At 45.7% G+C, this 20711-nt stretch overlaps 1 protein-coding gene across 1 annotated transcript in view; it reads left to right on the top strand.

Moving 5' to 3' along the window:
* Nucleotides 1–11907, top strand: part of DERL1 (derlin 1) — a gene marked incomplete in the record, with an annotated part of 727712 nt that extends 715805 nt beyond the window's left edge. The window contains 1 exon segment of the mRNA XM_044066574.1: nt 9485–11907. Coding sequence (XP_043922509.1) covers nt 9485–9617 — 133 coding nt within the window.
* Between the last annotated feature and the right edge of the window lie 8804 nt (nt 11908–20711).

Here is a 20711-nt window from a genome sequence, read left to right as displayed (position 1 = left end):
TTTGGATTATCATCATCCTCCTCAGGGACAGCCTGCTTCAGGAAGCTTTGAATTATCCTTTACTTAAGGAACTAAGGACACTTCTTATAGGTTCATAGGCGAGTATTAGGCCACCTGCCCTTGTGGGCCATTTTAAGCCTAACCAAATTCACTCGATGGTGAGAATTGAACCCTGTACCTTGTCTGAGTTAAACACTGTAACCATTATACGAACTCTCAACTTCTGACTCTTCATCTCCTTCTTTACCTGAAAAATACAGAAAGTATAAGTTTAAGAGGAGACACTTGGACTCTACTTGGGAGACTTTCACTTAGGACACTGACCTTAATGGGTCCCCTAGATTTCCCTATTGAAGGCACCTCATTTGGTGAGTTAATGGAACTTTTAAAACAGAGGGGAAACTGACCCAACTGATGAAGTGCTCATTGAGGCCTTTGGAGTAGGCCCATCTACCACTCAAGTGCTCCCCCCATTAACATGCTTGTTTCGCAGACGGCTTGGGGCAAGATCCTGGCATGATGGAGGTCATCCCATGCAAATGAGTTAAGGTGATTGTCCCTCCTAAAGATTTCTCCTACTGGAATAAAGGTCCTCTTGTGGATTCTGTTATCGCAACAGCCGCAAAGAAAGAACTATCTGAAGAAAGCTTCACAGTTCGTCTTCCAAACTGAGACGCTAGAGTGATGGATCATTTTGGGAAGAGTATTTTTGCTTCAGGAACTTTTTCTCTTCAAACACTAAATTATATCTCTCTCAATCATCTGATGCTGTTAATCTTCTTTCCATTCATCACTGATGGGTTCATTTTGTGCCCTCAAAACCGAGTTGGCCTATTACTAAGCTTGTGCCAGCCAAAAAAACTCTTGAGAGAAACTTCTACCCAGAATGCCCTTCTCCCTGTTACCTCAGATCTCATTTGCCTCATAGCCGTAAAGCTGCATTTCAGCCAAGCTCTCAGCTAAGTGAAAACTTTTTTGATATTTTGTATGAAAAACTCATTGAGATTTCTTCCTTTATTGAGCATTAGTCTTTCTTGTGTTAAATTACAGTTAGATCTTGTTCTTTTCTCTTCCTTCTTCTACCAGTTGGTAAACTTTCAAGTACCATTGTTGGTACAGCCCTCTCTCCTTACCCTTGAGGTATTTCTCCAATACCATGCTTGGTATTCCTCCTTTCCTTCCTAACCTTTCAATAGTAAGTTTCTGTTATATCTATTTCTATAATTATGTGTGGTTTTGAACTCTGAATTGCTAAAACAGACTTGTTTGATTTTGTTTTTGAAATGCTAGCCTGTTGTGCATCTCTTTCAAGATGTCTGATAAGTAGGGTACTTCGGGGTTTAAGTATTGTACATGTAATGGCAAGTTACCTAATAGTGACTCTCACAATGATTGTGTATATTGTTTGGGGTTGCCCCATCTTTCGTTGCAACCTCCCTGTGGCATTTGTCAAAGCTTCAGTCAACGTACTCTGAATGAGCGCAAGAATAAATTGATACTGAAAGGGTTACTTAAGTCTCCCTTTTCAGAGGCCATTTCTGCGTAAAAGGCCATTTCTGCATTGGAGGTCTCAACCCCTCCTACTAAAGACAAAAAGAGGTCCCACTCTGTTCCCTCTTCACCCTTGGGTGATCAAGGTAAGACTGTGAAACCAAAAGTTCCAAAATTGTCCTCTGAGCATAAATCGGCCGCGTGGGCGCCATCCTTGTTGGCCCTGAGCACTTCGAAACTTGATATCGGTGCCAGCTTCAGCTCCGATTCTGCCTCCGGCACCGATGATGGACCCCACCATGCCTGCTACAACTTCGGCACCGGTGACCACTCGAGTTCAGTGTACGCCTTTGGTGCCTACCTCTTGTATGACATTGAAACCCTCCACTCTGGCTCTGAGTGCCCCTTTGGCACTGAGCGTTGTTTCCACCAAACTGGACTTGACCCCTTTGATCCCGGTCTCGAAACTTGAGACATCGGTGCCAGCAAACCTTGCACCACGGACCTGATACTCTCCATCTGTAGACCCATTCCTGGGTCAGACGTATAAGCCCGTTCATTGACTGACCTGACTCCCCATCCGGAGTATCCACTAGATCCTCCAGGAGCCTGTCAGAACTTGATGTGGTGCATCTTACAGAACAGCTGTTGGCAGCCAGGGGGATATCCACACCTTCTAAGACCCATCCACCTACAGGACTTGGGTTTGTTTTTCCACGTACTCCATCTTACTCTCCTCCTTTGGCCATTCTGGCGCTGAAGCTTTCTGCTCAGACGTCCTTCTCGGAACCCACCACTTTGATGCCTATAGTGGACCTCACTCAGGTTCTGAGTTTGCCCCTTTGGTCTTCGGTTCCTGCGGAACCGGTTCTTCCTCAGTCTCTGGATTGGGAGGCAGACTCCTCAGCTCGGGGCACAGTCCCAGGTGTGCCTTCGGTTCTGTCCGTCTGCACCGATCCTGCATGAGGCTCCATCCTTGGTGGCGGGTTCGTCAGAGCGTGATGTGAACCCGGTCCCGAGGTTGTCTTTCTCTGTTCCGGGCTCCCATTTTTCATCGGGCAGACCTGCTTTCCATGCGATGGAGAGGGCTTTTGCTTCTGGAAGCATTCCATCACCATTGGAAACCCAGTTCTCGCCCCTTGAGCTACAGCTACCACAGACCACCTCCCCAGGGCACTGGTCAGAGAAGTCGCAGGATACCCCTGTTTGGGGTACCCACTCTTCCAAGTCCTCCTCAGAAGCCCCTATTGAGGAGCCCCCTCGGAAGAGATTGTGCAAGAGGAAGCATGTAGACTCGCCTGAGGAGTCTCTAATGGAAGACACGTGATTACAGTGATGGTGAAAGGTCCCCATGGTCACCTCCTGATGATGTCTCCTTTGGAGACATCCTTGAAATGCTGAAACAGAGGTGACTGGAAGCCCTCCAACCCCTCGTCTGAGGAGTCTATGTTCCTGCAGGCTTTTTGCGCCTGGCCATCTACCTCTTGGGTGACCCTGCCTGACGACAGTGCTCTTGGATGAACCCTTATTCCATTGAGGTGATCCCTCGGAGACCTGACAGAATTCTTTTCCCGTCTGAGGAGAACCTGCATTGGTCCAGGGGATTACCAGTCGACACTATGGTGGTGGCGGCAGCCATGAAAAAGGACTTAGTGGAGAGTCCTGCTGTCCACCCGCCCAACAGAGTTCCGCACGGTGGACAGACTTGGGAAGAAAGTTTATGCATCAGTGACCTTCGCCATACAGTCTCTGAACTACTTGACACATTTTACACGGCTCCAGAGGGTCTTGATCTCTGAACTGTCTGGAACACTCGCAGGACAGGTATCTGATGAGGTAAAGGACAAAGTTGCCTTGCAGCTCGCAATCCTGGAATCTATTTCCAACTCGTCCATGAGCTTGCTATCACATGCAACTAAAGGGGCGGCTAGAATGGCGGGTTTAAGCATTGTTATGAGACGTCATACCTGGATGCGCATTTGTGACCTCGTGGATCTCTTCAAGTCTTCCTTTCCAAATGCTCCCATCGAACCATCATCCCTTTTTGGCTCTAAGGTGAAGGACACACTAGCCAGGTGCGAGCAAGATGCCAAGACCCTGTCTGCCATGGGCCTACGGTTTTCCAACCCTCAACGTTCCTTTTCCAAGAATCAGAGGAGTGGGAAAATGTGGCACAAAAAGAATCTCAGGGTCCTTTCAGTGCTACACTTTGTGATGATACCCCCAGGGGCAGAGGGAGTAACAATTCCGGAAGTTGCCCCTACAGGGGCATAGGGGGTCCTCGTAACCAGGGCTCCAGGAATTCCTTTTCTGGACAGCCTTACCAGCGCTCCTGAAGAGCAGCCAGGTTGCTTACCTCTGGAAGCAGTCTGGAGTCGTTTTTCTCTGCACCAAGCTGTCTGGCACTCTATTACCACCAATTGTTGGGTGCAGAGTATAATCACCTGAGGTTACACCATTCCCCTTTCTTGTCAACCAACACTTTCAAAAAAGTTTCCCCGACGTTCCACCCAGTCAAAGGGAAGAGAGAGCTTAAGAAATAAAAAAGCTGTCTCAAAAGAGTCATCCAACTAGTTCCACCAGACCAATGCGGATCCGGATTCTATTCGACATTCTTCTTGGTGCCAAAAAAGACAGGGGACTGGAAACCCATTCTGGATCTCAGCAGCTTGAATGAGTCTGTCACCCAAACCAAATTCTGGATGGTCACCGTTCAGTCCATTCTCCCTTTTTTAAGGGAAGGCGATTGGATGTGCTCGATAGATGTCAGGGATGCGTATTACCACATCAAGATGGACAAATGCTCCTGGAGTCTGCTTTGCTTCCGGCTGGGAACCAGTCACTATCAGTTTTGTGCCCTGCCATTCGGTCTGTTCATGAAGTGTATGCCAGTGGTCACAGCTCATTTTAGACTACAGGGATTCCGAGTGTTTCCATATTTGGACGACTGGCTCCTCACTACCCCCACCAAGCGTCTGCTGGTATCAGCCCTGCTTTACACTCTTTCTCTGGCAAAAAGTCTGGGAATAACAGTACACTGGGAGAAATCAAACCTTGCTCCTATGCAACAAATAGAATTCATTGGAGCAGTGTTAAACACCCAATCCTATCTAGTGTTGCTCCCAACTCACAGACTCAAACGACTGAGGCTCCAGCTTTGGGTGATACTCTGTCAAAGTTTCAGCGAGGGAGGTTCTTCAGGCCCTAGGTTCCATGGCAGTTTCAATCCCAATAGTGCCCTTTGCAAGGCTGCACATGCAAATTCTGCAATGGCTGCTACTTTCGCAGTAGTTCCCAAACTACCACCCTCTCAGTTACCAGATTTATATGACCAACTCCTGCAAGCAGGACCTTCTTTGGTGAATGAGGCCAGATGCAGAACTTTGGAGTCGCCCATTCCAGTCTCCTCAGGCCAAGGCCATTGTGACCACGGATGCTTCCCTGATTGGGTGGGGAAGCCATTTCCAGGGAAAGATCGTCCAAGGTGCATGGTCCACCTTAGAGGCCAACCTGCATATCAGTGTTCTGGAACTGAGAGCAGTGCTGTTAGCGTTGCAGGCATTTCATTCAGTTCTCCCTTCTGGGATGAATTGCAATTCAATTAGACAATATGTCAATGGCCTGGTATATCAACAAGCAAGGAGGAACCAAGTCTTACCCTCTGTGTTGAGAAGCCATGAGAATCTGGCAGTGGGCGATAGCTTCCAACCGCTTTCTGATAGCAATGCATATCCCGGGGAGCTCCAGCGTAATTGTAGACAAACTGAGCAGATGCATCCTCCTGCCTCACGAGTGGTCCCTCAATCCTGAGGTGGCGACAGAAATCTTCAGCCGTTGGGGCCAGTTTTACTGCACTCTTTTTGCCTCCCCATCGAACCAGCAGTGCAGCAGCTATTTCGCCCTGTTCCCCCCCAGAGGGAGTGTCCCTGAGGGACGCTCCGATCTACGATTAGTCCACGGGACTTCTTTATGCTTATCCCTCCATCCCGCTTTTCCCACAGTTCTTAAAGAAACCTCTTCGGTTTAGATGCACGGTGATCCTCATAGCCCCGATCTGGCCTCGACAAGTTTGGTTCCCCTTCCTTTGACCTCACCTAGTATACCCGCCTTGGATTCTGGACGCTCTTCCAGATCAGATTTCTCACCCCCAAGGGTTGAGCCACCTGAATGTGTCCAGTCTCAAGCTAACGGCTTGGTTTCTCCACTTCCGTTAGTTGCCAGGCAAGCTAACCTCACCTGTCCGTGACATCATCCTGGCCTCTCATAAACCATCCACCAGAAGAGACTATATCAGGATAAATGGAAAAGGTTCTCCATCTGGTCTAAGAATAACATGCTAGACTCGTGTTCGGCTCCAGTGACTGCAGTGCTGAAATACCTGACTAAGTTTTTTGATAATGGAGCCTCTGCCTCTACCGTACAGATACACCTGGTGGTGATTTCTAATTTCCACAATGGTCTAGATGTCACCCCTCTCATCTTCTTACATCTATGCAAAGCCTTTATCAAGGGAACCTCTCACATCAGGCTTCCTATCAGCAGCCAGTGGAACCATGGAACCTCACTTTGGTCCTTCAGTCTTTGACTCAAACCCCCTTTGAACCCGCAGCAAAGTGTGCCGTAAAGTTCCTGTCCTGGAAATCTTTGTTCTTAGTAGCCTTCACGTCAGCCAGACGGGTCTCGGAGCTGCAGGCATTGTGTATTAAGAGGCCCTATCTGGTCTTCCATTAAGACAGAGTGTCACTCTGGACAAACCCATCCTTCCTCTCCAAAGTTGTTTCTGATTTTTCCATTAACCAGACCATTGACCTACCAGTGTTCTTTCTAAATTTTTCCAATAAAGGAGAGTACTGCCTACATTCCTTGGATGTACATAGGCAACTGAGATTCTACCTAGACAGGACCAAAACCTATCCAAAGTCTGAACAGCTTTTCATCTCCTTTTCTGGGCCTAGAATGGGAAATTCTGTTTCCAAGGTTACATTATCAAAATGGCTAAGGGACTGCATAAGTTTTATCTATTCCCTCGCAAAAGAACCTATGCCAAAGGTTAAAGCTCACTCCACTACATCTATGGCAACATTTGTAGCTTTCCATTCCTGGGCTTCCATGGATGACATTTGCACAGCAGCCACTTAGGCTAAACCTCATACCTTTATCAATCATTACAAATTGGACCTGGTCTCCAGAGGGAGAGCTGCCTTCGGCTCAATGGTGCTTAGGAATGTTCTTCCATAAGGGCCGCCCATGGACCTCAAGGTAGCTTGAGATTCTGTTCCATCAGTGATGAATGGAAAGAAGATTAACATCAGATAAAGAAGTTATGTCTTAACATAACGTTCCATCTATGTTGTTCATCTTCTTTCATTCATCACATCCCACCCCCCTTTCTCCGCCAAAGGCTCCTGGGGATGATTTGGGTCCAAGTGGTGAACTAGGGCATTTGTGCAGAAGTGGCTTCGGCTTTACTTCTCTATCTTCAGCAAACTCGATTTGAGGCAACGGAGAAGGGCATTCTGGGTAGAAGCTTAGCTCAGAATTTTTTTTGGCTGTAGTGAGTTTGGTAATAGGCCGACTGTTCCGAGGGCTCTGAACCGAACCCATTGGTGATGAATAAAAGATGAACAACACAGATGGAACGTTATGGTAAGACATAACTTTTTTTCTTCACATTCAAGAGAGAATTAACCAATGAATTGTTAGTCCCTCCTGAGACCCCAAACAACAAAGCTGAGGAAGTCCATGAAGTCTCATCTAGCTCCCATGCTGTCAGTTACTAATGTTACAATGAGGCTGTTTTCCATCACAGCATGTAGTGCATCAAGAGCAACAGTTACTGGCATTGCAGTGCAGTCGTAGTTTGCTGCTGTTACATGGTTTTGTGAATAACTTTAAGGCATCCTTCCTTAATACTTCTTATGATGGGTCCCAAAGTAAAGGATACAAGATTAAGCAAGAGGAAAAAATGTCTGCATTATGAGTTAATTTCTCTAAACCTTTTTCTGGAAATGAAAGGAGAAAGAAACATCTCTAGTTCAGGAAGTGCCAGCATTTTGTCACTCTCTCCTCTTTTGACAGGTACTCTCAGGACAGAGAAAGGAACTCCAACAGACACCTCCTTAGAAGCAGAGGGGAGGTGCTGCTAAATCAGCAGTTTAGAGTTTATTTTTAACAGAAAAACCCTTTCAGTATTCTTGGAAAATGCACAACTGCTCTTCTCTGGAGGCAGTTGATGAATGCTCGTCTCTGTTCACTTAAAACATTAGATGGCCGTTCAACAAGATTCATGGATGAAAAAATACCGTCTAGGGGCTACATAATTCCATTCCAAACAAAACCAACCCCCTCCTACAAGACCATTTCAGAAGTTCAAACACAGCAAGGGGCCACAACCCAAGAATTTTCTCGACTGGAAAGAAGAGTCAACCAGGAGGTTCCACCAGAACACAAAGGGTTTGGAGTTTACTAAAGATTCTTTTTAGTTCCAAAAATGAGCAAGTATCTGAGGCCTATTTTGAAAAACGGCAATGTAAACATTTTTGTAATGAATACAAAGTTCCAGATGGTCATGTTGCAGTCTATCCCTCTCTCCTGGGGAAAGGTAATTGGATGTGCTCTGTAGACCTTTCAGGATGCCTGTTATGTATGTAAAGATTACATGGCAGTCCAGAAGGTATCTGCAATTCCAGCTGAGAGCCAGTCATTAGCAGTTCAGGGCTCTGCTTTCAGTTTTACCATAACCCCTGGGTGTACACCAAATGTGTAGCAGAGATAGAAGCACATGTTCTACTGAAAGGTTCCATTTGTTCTCATTGTTTCCCCTCTGCAGTAACAAAATAATCCTTAATCCAAACAAGAAATTATTTGCTTCAGTTGTCTTGATCTTTTTGTCCAAAGTGGACCCTTTTAGTTCAGTGGTCACTGTTGATGCATCCTTTTCAAGATATCCTCTCTCTGCTGTTGCACTTCTCTTGGTTACTAACTTCTCCTTTGGTAGCACAAGGACATCCATTACTCCTTCCTGTTTCCATGGCCACAGTGACTGTAGGTATCTCCCCACTGAGGTTGGGCATTTCAAGGGGAAGACGTTTCAAGGAACATGGACCAGTCAAGAGGCCCATCTTCACTTCAACATTCTGGAGATGAGGGTGGTGGCATTGCAGGCTGTTCAGGATTTCCTTTGAGGCTCACTGATTCATTGTCTAAATTGTAGGTGGGACAGAGCAGAAAGCTCATAGATTGATTAGGTTTTTAGCTCCTGCCACATAGGGGGATACAGCCATGGCTGCTTCGAGCACCACAGCAGTAGCGTTTTACTGCTTAAGAAAAATAAGCACTTTTTTAGAAAAGAGCCGTTAAGTGAATGACACTTGGGCAGCCATCTTGGTCACCTGTGGCTAAGGCTGGCCATCTTGTATATCCCTTATATGTGGTCATTCCAACTCATTCCTGAATTGGCAATAAAGATATGTTTAAGTCAACAAAAAGCTTTTAAGTATATTTTTGTTGTGTGTATGCTTTTGTAACGGTGGAACTTGGTTCAACCCAGGGCTGCACTAACAGACCAAAATGGAGCATGCACACTTCCTAACCTTGGCATTGGAACAGTATTTTTGGACCTGTTGTCATGTGGCTGTGCTAGCAAGAGTACTGGAGACTTAGAAGCACTGTGTAAAAGGCCACCAAAAGTAAGTGTTCCAGATGTTCTGTCAGCTGTAGTGTTAGCCCTTTTGAAAATAAACTGGTATGGTGAGTAGTTGTATTATTTCTGTCACATTGATGACCCTACTTTGTATTTTGAAACAAATATATAGGAGTTTTATTAGTCTTTGTTTAATGCATTTTAGTGTGCTGTTTTGTGTATGTTTAATGCAGCAGAAGTGTAATTGGTAACACCACCTTGTCCTCAGAAGAGCAGTACATGCAAAAAGTTGCTGTTATAGCTAGTTATAAGTACAAATGCATACAAATATATGCTGATTTTTGTTTTTAGGTATCGTTGGTTTCCAAATAGGAGAGGAGGTGTTTCGGGATTTGGTGCTCCACCACCTAGCAGAAGACAAGCTCCAGATGATCAGGGCGGAAGACACAACTGGGGCCAAGGTTTCAGACTGGGACATGACTGAGGGCATTTTTCATTTTAACAGTTCTCAATATATTACAAAGTGTCCAGGGAGAGTAAATAAGAAAGGGGGGGTGCTCCATTAGACAAGGGGGTGAATTTTATTTTTGTAGTACCCCGTTCTTTAACTTTGAGGAATGTTTGATTCTTAACAACATGGCAGTCTTTCATGTCTGTAATAATGTACATAGGTAGATAATGTAAGCTTAGAAACACTGTCATCCACTGAGTAATGCTGCCAGACATAAGCAAAGTAATGTATTTATGAGCTATCATCAGTGGACAAATAGCAGCATTTTATCAGTCCTCATTAAACCACAAATAAACCTTTCCTTTCCTTTTCTTTGCTTACATTCATGTAAGGATAAACAGTCACTAAAATGGCTCATCTGCAGTGAACAGAAAACGGGTTGCATTATTTGGACTTCATAGAGACGCTCTACTTATTAAATTTGAAAAAGAAATATTTAACTGAAAATGATTCAGAAGTATTTGTCTATAATCTATATTTGTGAGAGTTGAAATAAAAACATCACTTTGCTGTTGTGTACTGTCATATTGAAACACAATGGCAGATTTTAATTGGCTTCAGTTAGTAAAGACTTCCTCAGACAAAAAAAAGTAGCAGCTGTGAATTTGCAACTTTATTTCTCTTCTTGTGAATAAATCTATTTCTGTACTTTTTGATTACACAGATTTGAAAAGAATTAAAGAAATATTAAACAACAAAGTTTATTGGGAAAAAAAAGAAAAGAAAAAATCCTGGAGTTGTTTAATTACCTAGGATTGTTTTCTCACTCTGCAGAATTTTTGGCATGATACTCCAGACTGGGATGGAACAAATGTTTGCAATGAGATTTGAGTACTGTTCTTCCATTAGTACTGCAGTAATGTCTCATTATACTACTACTAATAGCACATTCTTGAGATCGCAGAATCTAGTAGTGCAGAACTGTTTACGTTGGAAATGTCATTGATATTGATGTGAACGTGGATGACAAGATGGCTTTGAGGAAACAGTTCAGCTTTTACCCTGTTATTACTTTGTTTTATGTGGATGTATGCCAGTGCTATGTCTCTCTTAGCAGCTTTAGAGTCTGGAGTTCTTTGATTAACATCTAGGTTTCTTTGTCAAAAACTGTAGAGCAGCCTGGCTGATTGGCACAGAGGGATAAAACACTGTGACCAGCATTTGATTAGCGACCCTAGCACTAGTGGAATCTGATAGGAAGGGATGAGAATAAGGGGGGTGTGGCATGCTCATCTCACTGTAAGGTGTGGAGTGGGTTGTATGCTTTTGAGGCACACTGGGTAGGTGCAGTTTCCCAGGTGGAGATGAGGGAAACCATCTACCATACTTCAACATTGCTTGGGGCTGCAAGAATTAAATTAAACCTGGCAAAAGTGAATGCAAGTCCTTTGTGGTCAGACCATTATACAGCACCTTTCCTCCTGCTAAACCAAGGTTGTATGAGGATATTTTGACAAAACTGGGGGAAAAATACTGGAATAAACCCTGATGGCTGCCTTAATGATGACCCCTTCCAGTCATTCCTTGTTTTGATGCTGGGGAAGGAGTGGGCCAGTTGGGCAGGCGGGGGCCAGTGATTTACTGGCACAGGGAGCAAACTGTGACAAATGTATATCAAATTTAAAATTATTGTGTGGTGCAGTTATGTACATTTTTGTATTGTAATGTTTAGATCAGCTGAGTAAGGAGCAGCATCTGCTTTAACAAGCCTTGCTGCATGAATGATATTAAAGAGCTTGACAGAACACCAGACAGCTTAGTGCCTTCACAGTTGAGAAGACATTGGAAATGTGTGAAATCGTTCTTGGTCTGGATCTTACTTTTACAAATGGAAACATTAAAATCTAGATTTTGTTCTGTCACTTATTAATATTTCTTTTTCGGTAGATAAGACTTTACATTAAAAAAGTAATAATTTTATGTTGCCTGTGGTGATGAAGTTTTGAGTAAATGTACGTTATTTTTATTCTGAAAGGAAAGCATCTAGTACAGAAAAATACTGAGGCAGTATATGTAGTGTCTAATGTGCTACAATATGCTGAAGTAACCCTAAATGCATTGTGGATTTCTCCCCAGTCCAGAGCATAACACTTGCATAATGGCATATTAGAGCACCGTAAATATCAGGATTTATATGGACATATTTTGTAAATTGTAGAACTGTTATGACTTAGTTATTATATTCATATCCAGTAAATACATGTACATATTTTCACATTATGTATTTTACTCAACTTTTTAATAAATTTCTCTGTTTTCCACAGTGAGCAGTAATATTTTTCTACCTTAGTTGTACTACTGTCTATTCAGATTGACCACAAATAAAACTTTGTCTAATTTTAAGAGGAGTCCTGAAGCATGTGCTTACTAGAGAGTTTGCCTCCACCAGTCAACCAATCTGGGATATTTCACAACTCCGTCATTGTGAAAGACATGTTTTCAACCCATACTGGTATTTCCTACAGCTGAATTAGGGGGGAATGTGTATTCCCACTTCAGTCGTTACTTTTCCTTTGCTCGTAATATCTGGATCTCATTTTTTTCAGCCATCATAGAAAATGTCCACATTTGTTGCCAAAAGGAAATAAAAGACCTACGCCAGTCAAGCCTGATAAGTGCCCGTTTGGTTACAGAATACCAAAGTGCATTTATCAAAAGATTTTACTGTTAACTTTCAGTGGCAATCTTAGCTGCTGCCTCTGTCAGTGATTTAGCAGAGACACCTGTTGTCTTCTTTTAAAACTCAAAGCCTTCCTTGCTGTCGCCAGTTTTGAAGCAATGGGCAGCAGGAGTATCACTTGAAGTAATGCTGGGTTTGTTGCAGTAAAAGAACTCCTGGCACAAGGCAGGCAAATCTAAGGATTCACAGCCTAAGGTCCTGTGGTTGTCTGCTTTTCAAAGTACTGCAGCAGGAAACTGCTTTCCAGCCACTGCTGTTAGAACTAAACTTCATTTTCTTTTGAATATCTTTATCAAGTGATCACAGTTTGATCAGTGAGATGAGCATATATGCATTAGCAGAAAAGAAAACAAACCCTTTTTAATTTTCATGCATTATATGTTTTGGGCAGGACTAATTAAACCCTACACAGCTTGCTGAAACTGTGAGCATATCATGGGGGATAGTCCACCAATTTGCATTCAATAAGCCAAGCAAACACTGTAAACATTGTGGCATGCTAATTACTGCATAAGCAGCTAAATTGTATGCTAATCAATCAATTCAAGATGGTGGAGCTTTTCAACAAGCTGTAAAACAGTCATGTACACAAGTGCAGCTTTCTGCCTTGTATTACAAAACCTATTGGAATACAGCCATGAATGGTAGGGGCTGCTGCTGATCTTCTGCATGTGTATGGGCAACAGGCTCAAGTCTGTGCTGCTGCTGGTGGTAGTCTTAGGCAATAAGGAGAAGGGTATTTAGACCCCTTTTAACTTTTCATGGTCTGCATGAGGTGGAAACAGGAGCACTACAGGGTGGATAGAGACGCACTCCAGGAACTCTGCAACCTCTGTTGTCCTCACCTGAGAGCAAGGGCAAACTGAGGGGAACCAATACCTATGGAGACCAAGGCATGTGTAGCACTTAGAGAATTAGCTACAGGACCCTTTCAGTGACCCACAGGGGACATGCAGGGGGTGTCACAGACGTCAACATCCAGGATTGTACACCAATTCCTGAATGCTATGCCAGCGACTATATAACATTTCCTCCTACCCCTGAGGACTGAGCTAGAACTGTGAAGGAGTTCCACTTTGTAGCACATTTTCCCGATTCCTATATGCCATAGACTGCATCCACATTGAGATCAAAGCACCACTCAGGGACTAGGGAAGGGTCTACATGAACAGAAAGGGATTCCACTCCATTAACTGCCAGGTCATGTGTAATGTTAAGGGTATCATCCTGAGTGTGCATGTGCTGGCAACCCCGGCAGTTACCACGACTCCCATATCTGGCACACCTCACAGGTGTACCAGAGTTTTTCTAGGGGTGATGTGTCACAAGTCCTTTTTACTGGGAAATGCAGGGTATGCACTTGAGTCATGGCTGATGACTCCCATAAGAAATGCGCACACACCGACATAGAAACACTATAATGACACACGTGGTCAAACAAGAAATATCATGTAAGCCTGTGTTTGGGCTGTTGAATTCATGGTTTTGGTGCCTAGATATATTGGGTGGGGCTCTGCAGTACAATCCCAGTACTTGTGCCAAAATTATCATAGTCTATGCTATCCTACACAAATTCATCCTGTGAAAACAGCTGTAGCATGAACACAAAGTGCTCAGAAGATGTTCCACCACCACTGGCAAAGTCACCACATCCACACGTAGGTGAGGAGTCTGACGGAGAAGCCCCAGCTGCTGTGGGGTGTATTTAGACGTGGGCGTGCACAATATGCCATTGCCCTAACCAAGAGGCAACAGATAGGCACATGATGAACACCTAAGGGGTAGACCTTTTATCCTGTGCACATACAGTAAACCTCATGCCAGGCAGTGCTCATAAGCATACTTCCCCATGTCGTGTCTGTGTACTGCTAACATCAGACAACAGTCAGCCCTGAATGACAACAGTCATAACTGTTGGATATCAAGGTAAGTGTTGAAATGGGAATATAAATATAAATGTGTTAGAACATGAATGAATGGCAGATACCTGCCTAACCGGGTACTTATAAATGTAGCTAAGTAGAATGTGTATGTTGTGCAGCAATGCCATCGTTATCATGACTGACATCTGTAATATATATTTATGCAGTTTGCCAAATAACTTGACCCATACAACTGGAATACCCACTATAGAAAAAGCATTCCAAAAAGTGTACTTGTCCCAACACTCCTGCAAGTAGAGCAGTAAGTATGATTGAAAACAATGTTCTCCCCTTCAAGTTCCCTAACTACATTGTTACCTTTCAGTGTAGATTCAGCCCTCTGAGCACTTTGAAGATACAGATGATGTGTTGAACTCCTTAGAATTGCTGAATAGCAAAATGGTTTACTTTGTGTAGCGGATGTAAACATAGTGTAGCCTATACACCACTGTTAGGAGCTAATGCTTGCAATGGTGAATGATTACCATGACTGAAGCAAAACACAGTAATGCACAGATACTCTACATTTAAGTGGATGCATTAGTGAGGATGCACTTACAAAATGTAGAACTGAGTGCAGTGAGCTTTTAAACAAAACCAAATACCCCAGATATACATTTCAGTGGCATAATAGCACAGATCTGAAGTAGTTTACTTCATTTGGGCTTCAACCTTTATGCTTCGGATCCGGCATTGATCCGACATGGCCTCATAGCTAGCATCATTGATCCGAGCTCTCAGCTCCTCCCCCCTATCCATTATGCCCCCTGTCTCCTTCCCTCCCTTCAGATCTCATTTGCCGCTGATACAGCATGCAACGTGGTTCGAGCTCTTGGCAGTGTGGTGTGTGTTTTTTGGTCTAAATCACGTGAGTGAGTTAAAGTTTTGCCTTTTCCTAATCTTCTTTGTTCTCCTCCTCCTCGCAATTAGCGTTGGTAAAAAAAAAAAAAAAACTCCCTTTTCTGCCTTCCTTTCTCGTGTGTGTGTGTGTGTGTGTGTGTGTGTATCTTGGGCCTTATCTAGGGGACGATGTTTGAAGCCCCTGAATCTAGCTTTAAACGCTGTTCTGAGTGTGGCCATAGGCTCTCGCCTGCTGATGGCCACACTCGGTGCGTCATGTGCTTGGGTGCATCTCACCTTGATACCTCCTGTCCTATCTGCACTGGGTTTAACCCCAGAGCACTTCAGGACAGGAGGAACAAACTAATAGTTAAGGACCTTTTGCCCACTTCAGAAATGGCTGTTTACACCCCCTCCACTGGATCTTCACCTGCACCACTACCTTCCCCTTCCCAGGCCTCAGGGATTCAAACTCCCAAGAGGTCTGGGGAAGGGGAGAAGACAAAAAAGGATAGACCCCGCAAGCAGTCTCCTGACTGATCTGTCCCGGCTGGTTCGCTCCCCAAAATTGTGACTTCTAGGCCCGGTTCTCCCCGTCTCCACTCCCCCAGATTTTCTCCTGAGCCGGAGGTGGTCAGAATATGGTCTCCTGTTCCCCCTCACCACCATTCTAGACCTGTTTCTGTGGCCTCCACTTCCCGCTGCACCCAGTCCCTTAATGAAGTGGAAATGAACAGAATGATGCAGAAATTCATCTGCACTCAGATTCAGATGGGGGTCTTCCTTGCACCTTCTCCCTCTGGAAAGGGTGCCTGGCAAACCTATTTCTCTCCAATTTCTCCTTCTCTGATCCAACCTGTGGTATCGGAGCCCTTGGATCCGAGGACCCTCTGGGTCGAGGGGTCGGCGCCAATGGTACCTAGGACCTCGACACCAGCCATTGCTTTGTTTGTCGGATCTGAGCACGTCCGATCCAAGCTCTAAGGGTCGGTTCTGAGGGGGTGCTGTCATCTCCGAGTGGGTCAGACCACAGTGCCTCCCTAGGTATCTCTGCTCCTAGAGTCTCTGCTCTGACTCCCCTGTCAGATCAGAGAGGAACATCTCCGTTGGGGTTTACTTTGGAGGTCTGTACTTCATTTGTCTTTGATGTGTTGGAGAGGGTTCTCTTGGCATTGAGACCCTTGACCATCTCGTCCTCAGACTCCACACTAACCCCCTCTGGATTTGATACGGTTCCGACCATTTTGAACTCTCAGGGACAGCCCGCGCATGTAATGCCTCAAGCAGCCCAGTCAGGGAGCACCTGGATGTTTGCGAGTCCTCCCAAGAGAGCCACACTGATGAGGTCCCTCACAAACGGACGTGTAAGAGGTGACACCTGGACTCCCCTTTGGAGTCCATTACCTCAGACACTGATTTGGAGGAAGGGGAAAGTCCCACGACCCCCCAAGAATGTCTCCTTTGGAGAAGTCCTGCGCCAGAAGGGGGGGGGGGTGGACTGCCTAAAAAACAACCCTGGACGAAAGTGTTTCTTAAGGCATTCGGCATGGGCCCATCTACTTCCTGGATGTCTCCTCCCATGTATCCCTTGGTGGATCTAATAACATCTCATGTGTGGAGGGAGCCAGACATGGTGGAGCCTATCCCGAGGCATCCTGACAAGGTCCTCAGCCCCCTAGCAGACAGGATACCCTGGTTCAAAGGATCCCCGGTAGATGCTGTAGTCGTGGCAGAGACCATAAAGAAAGAGCTAGCTCAGGTGAGCTCTACAGTCCACCCTCCTGACCGTGAGTCACAGACTTTGGACCATTTTGAGAAGCGGGTGTATGCTTTAGAGATCTTTGTCATCCGGGCGCTGAACTGTATGGCACACCTAACTCGATTACAGTGCGAGCTAGTCAAGGAGGTCGCTGAATCGACCCCAAAGTCCATGTTGGTGGAGGACAAAAAGATGTTCACCCGAATGGCCACTCTAAAAGCCATTTCTAATACGTCTATGAGCCTTCTCTCCCATGCCACGGAGGGAGACTCTAGGGCTGCCAGTTCAGGAATCACCATCAGGCTTCATTCCTGTCTCTGGCTGTGTCAATTCTCTGTCCCCTTTAAGGAGTCTTTTACCAATGCCTCTGATGTTGGTTCTTCCATTTTGGGAAGTCCGTGAGAAGAGACACTTGTCCAGAGTGAGAAGGATGGGAAGACTCTGTCTGCCATCAGGAAATGCTTCTCCTGCCCTCAAATCCTTTTCCAGGAATCAGCAAGGGATGAAGATGATGTGGTTCTGAAAATCTCAGGTGTTTTCCCAGGACACTCAGGACAATTTGCCCCCAGGAGGCAGAGAGGGTTATAATAGGCGCCGGCCCAGAGGTAGAGGGGGTCCGAACAATACTAAGTCCCGAGAATCTTTCTCGAACAAGCCCGGACAGCAGCCCTGAAGGGTTCCCCAACTGCTCCTCTCTGGAGGCAGTCAGGGGTCGCCTTTCGCTGCATCCAGCAGCATGGGAGTCTCTTACAAATGATCGCTGGGTGCTGCAGATCATATCCAGAGGCTATTCAATTCCCTTCAATCAACTGCCTCTTCTTCCCAGACACCTCCCAGATGTTCCACCCGCCCAACAGGAGGCAGCAGCCTTAGAAGTAGACAAGCTGCTAAGCAAACGAGTCATCCAAAGGGTCCCCCCAGACCAGTCCGGATTGGGGTTTTATTCCAGGTTCTTTTTAGTGGCAGAGAAGATGGAGGACTTAAGACCCCATCTTGGATCTTTCCACCCTAAATCTGGCAGTAGCCAAGACAAAATTTCAGATAGTCGCTCTTCTCTCTGTCCTGCCCTATCTGCAGACAAATGACTGGATGTGCTCTATCGACCTCCAAGACGCTAACTACCATATCGAAATGGACAGGTGCTCCCCGGAGGTTTCTCCGCTTCAGGCTTGGAGCCAATCGCTTTCAATTCAGAGCCCTTCCCTTTGGTCTCACCACCACCCCTCGGGTGTTCCCCAAAGTGATGGCTTCAGGGTACTCAGGTCTTTCTGTACCTGGATGATTGGCTCTTCGCTGCCCCAACCAAGCATCTTCTATGCCAAACCAGGGACTCTTTTCTACTCTTGGCCAAAAATCTAGGCATTACCATCAATCTCTCCAAATCAGCACTGACTCCGGTTTAGAGCCTGGACTTCATCGGAGCTCGGTTAGGTACGAATCATATGTAGGTCTTTAGAATGCACAAATATGAAGGTGCATGTCTTGCAGGCTCTTCATACAGAGGTTCCAACGGAGGAATCAGTTCTCATGGCCTTAGGTTCCATGGCAGCTACAATCCAACTATTGCCGTTAGCACGCCTTCACATGCACATTCTACAATGGACTGTTGCCGTCCAGTGGTCTCTTCTGGACCAACCTTGTCTTATCCTGCTCAAATATCCTGGGTGTGCAGGGACTCTTTTCTGTGGTGGATTCAGTTTCCAGACCTAACAAAGGGTTGTCCTTTTCTTCCACCCTTGCCCAAATCCACAGTGACCATAGACGCCTCCCTGCTCAGGTGGGGGGGCATTGCTCGGGGCAGACAGTCCAAGGCACATGATCCCTTCCCAAGACCAATCTGCATATCAGCATGCTAGGGATGAGGGCGGTGTTTCTAGCATTGTAAGCTTTTCATGCCTATCTCCCTCTAGGGACGATTGCCATTGGGAAGGGCACATGTCAGTAGTCTGGTACATCAACAAACGGGAACGAGATCCTACCCCCTTTGTCATGAATTCATGAGAATGTGGGAATGAGCGATCTCCACTGGTCGTTTTCAGGTAGCAATGCACATTCCGGGTCAGTCCAACATTCTAGCGGACAGGCTCAGCAGGTCCATTCTGATGCCTTACAAGAGGACTCTGAACCCTTCAGTGGCGGAGCAAATTTTCCTCAGATGGGGGGTCATCCTTGCTGTGATCTCTTCGCATGTTCTTACAATGCAAAGTGCAGCGAATTCTTTTCCCTGTGCCCCCCTCAGGGGGAAGCCCCCAGAGACACTCTCGTTCATGCTTGGCCGCCCAGTGTACTCTATGCCTATCCTCCTCTGCCCTTGATCTCCAAGTTTCTGCAGAAGGCTCGCAGGCTGGGGAGCACAGTCATCCTCATTACCCCATTCTGGCCTCGCAAAGTCTGGTTCCCATCCCTACAGTCTCACTCAGTAGTTTCACCATGGACTCTGGATCCAGATGTTCTTCGTGTTTCACTGTTGCAGTCATCACACTTGGGTGATCCGGCCAGGGGTAGCCCTTAGTCGGCCCGAATACCAGAGGCTTAGTATTTCTGCTTCGGTTGCTGTCGCTTCAGGACTGACATCAGGTCGTCAGTGGTATAAAAACAGGCAGCTGACACCATTACATCAGTCTTTCTTGCCGAGGAGCCCGAAGCAGAAGCGGTTCACACAAGTACCGGTCCGCTGCTACCTGAGTTTTCATTTCCGAAATTGAATCATCTTGAAGTCTTCTAAAGCTAAGTACCCCATTGGGGATCCTTTTTTCTTGCTCTAACCAATGTCAGAAAAAGTTAACAATCGTCTCACCTGTGGAAAGAAAATACCACACCGAGATATCCATTCTTACTGCGTCGCCTGTTTAGGCCCAGACCACGACGTACCTTGCTGTCAGTTTTGTGCTTTGTTCAACACCCAAACTATTCGTCGTCAGGTCCTTATTGTAGCTAAATACTTTCATTCTCTATCTCTGTATTCTGAAATGGCTTTGGTAAGCCATCTGACTTCCGATCTTCCGAAAAAACGTAAGGATAAAGACAGAGACAGACCGCACAGGTCCAAAACTGCCAATGACACTTCTGTTAAGCTAGTCGCCAGTTCACCGGTACTCAGTGAGGTGCTTTTGCAGCCTCTGATACCTGCTTCAATGGATTCACAGGCCTCTACCGAGACCCGTTCGGAGTCCGGTATGCCGCAAGACTCTTCTTTGACTACGGAACCTGCGGATGTCTCTACCTTGAATGGGTCCGGAGCCGCTGTGCAGGAACCAGCTTCTGTGGAATTTCTTCACACTACCGATGTTTGATACAAACCGACAACTTCTTTCGCATCTTCAGTTCTTTCTAAAACTATCGAGTTTCTAAGGCCAAGAGTACGAGCTACGCCTAAAAAACCAACTACCCAAACTCAAGCGCCTGCTTCCTTACCACAATCACAGATGCTTAAAATGGCAGAAGACCTGATCATGCTGATTAAGGGAAGCCAGCCTTCCCCTGCTAAAAGAAAGAAACTTGTTCCCAACAGCTTCATCTGACCAAGAGTCCGAGGACTCTGAGGTTTCTGATTATGAAGACATGCCCTTATCTGCCTATGAGGATTCAAATGCAGAGGAATGCATTCCTTCTGCCTCCCTTCCAGAGGATTTTTTTCTTTTGGTGAAATCTTGCATACCTTGAGAGAGCATTTCCATTGGGAATGCCGGGATTATCCACAGTCCAAAAAGAGACTCAGGGAATTTTTAGACTTACCACAGCACAGACCCTTTGCCATCCCTTCTGTTGTGGATGATGTCTTTATGGAGTCCAGTCTAACTCCTGATACTTTACCCCCTGCTACCAGGAAACCTGACAGGTACTACAGAGTCCCTGACTCGCACAAA

The sequence above is a fragment of the Protopterus annectens genome, chromosome 3.part1 (assembly GCF_019279795.1).
Source record: "Protopterus annectens isolate FY-2018-M chromosome 3.part1, PAN1.0, whole genome shotgun sequence".
NCBI lineage: Eukaryota > Metazoa > Chordata > Ceratodontiformes > Protopteridae > Protopterus > Protopterus annectens.
The sequence above is the reverse complement of the archived record's forward strand: the minus strand, read 5'-3'. Positions and strand labels throughout refer to the sequence as shown.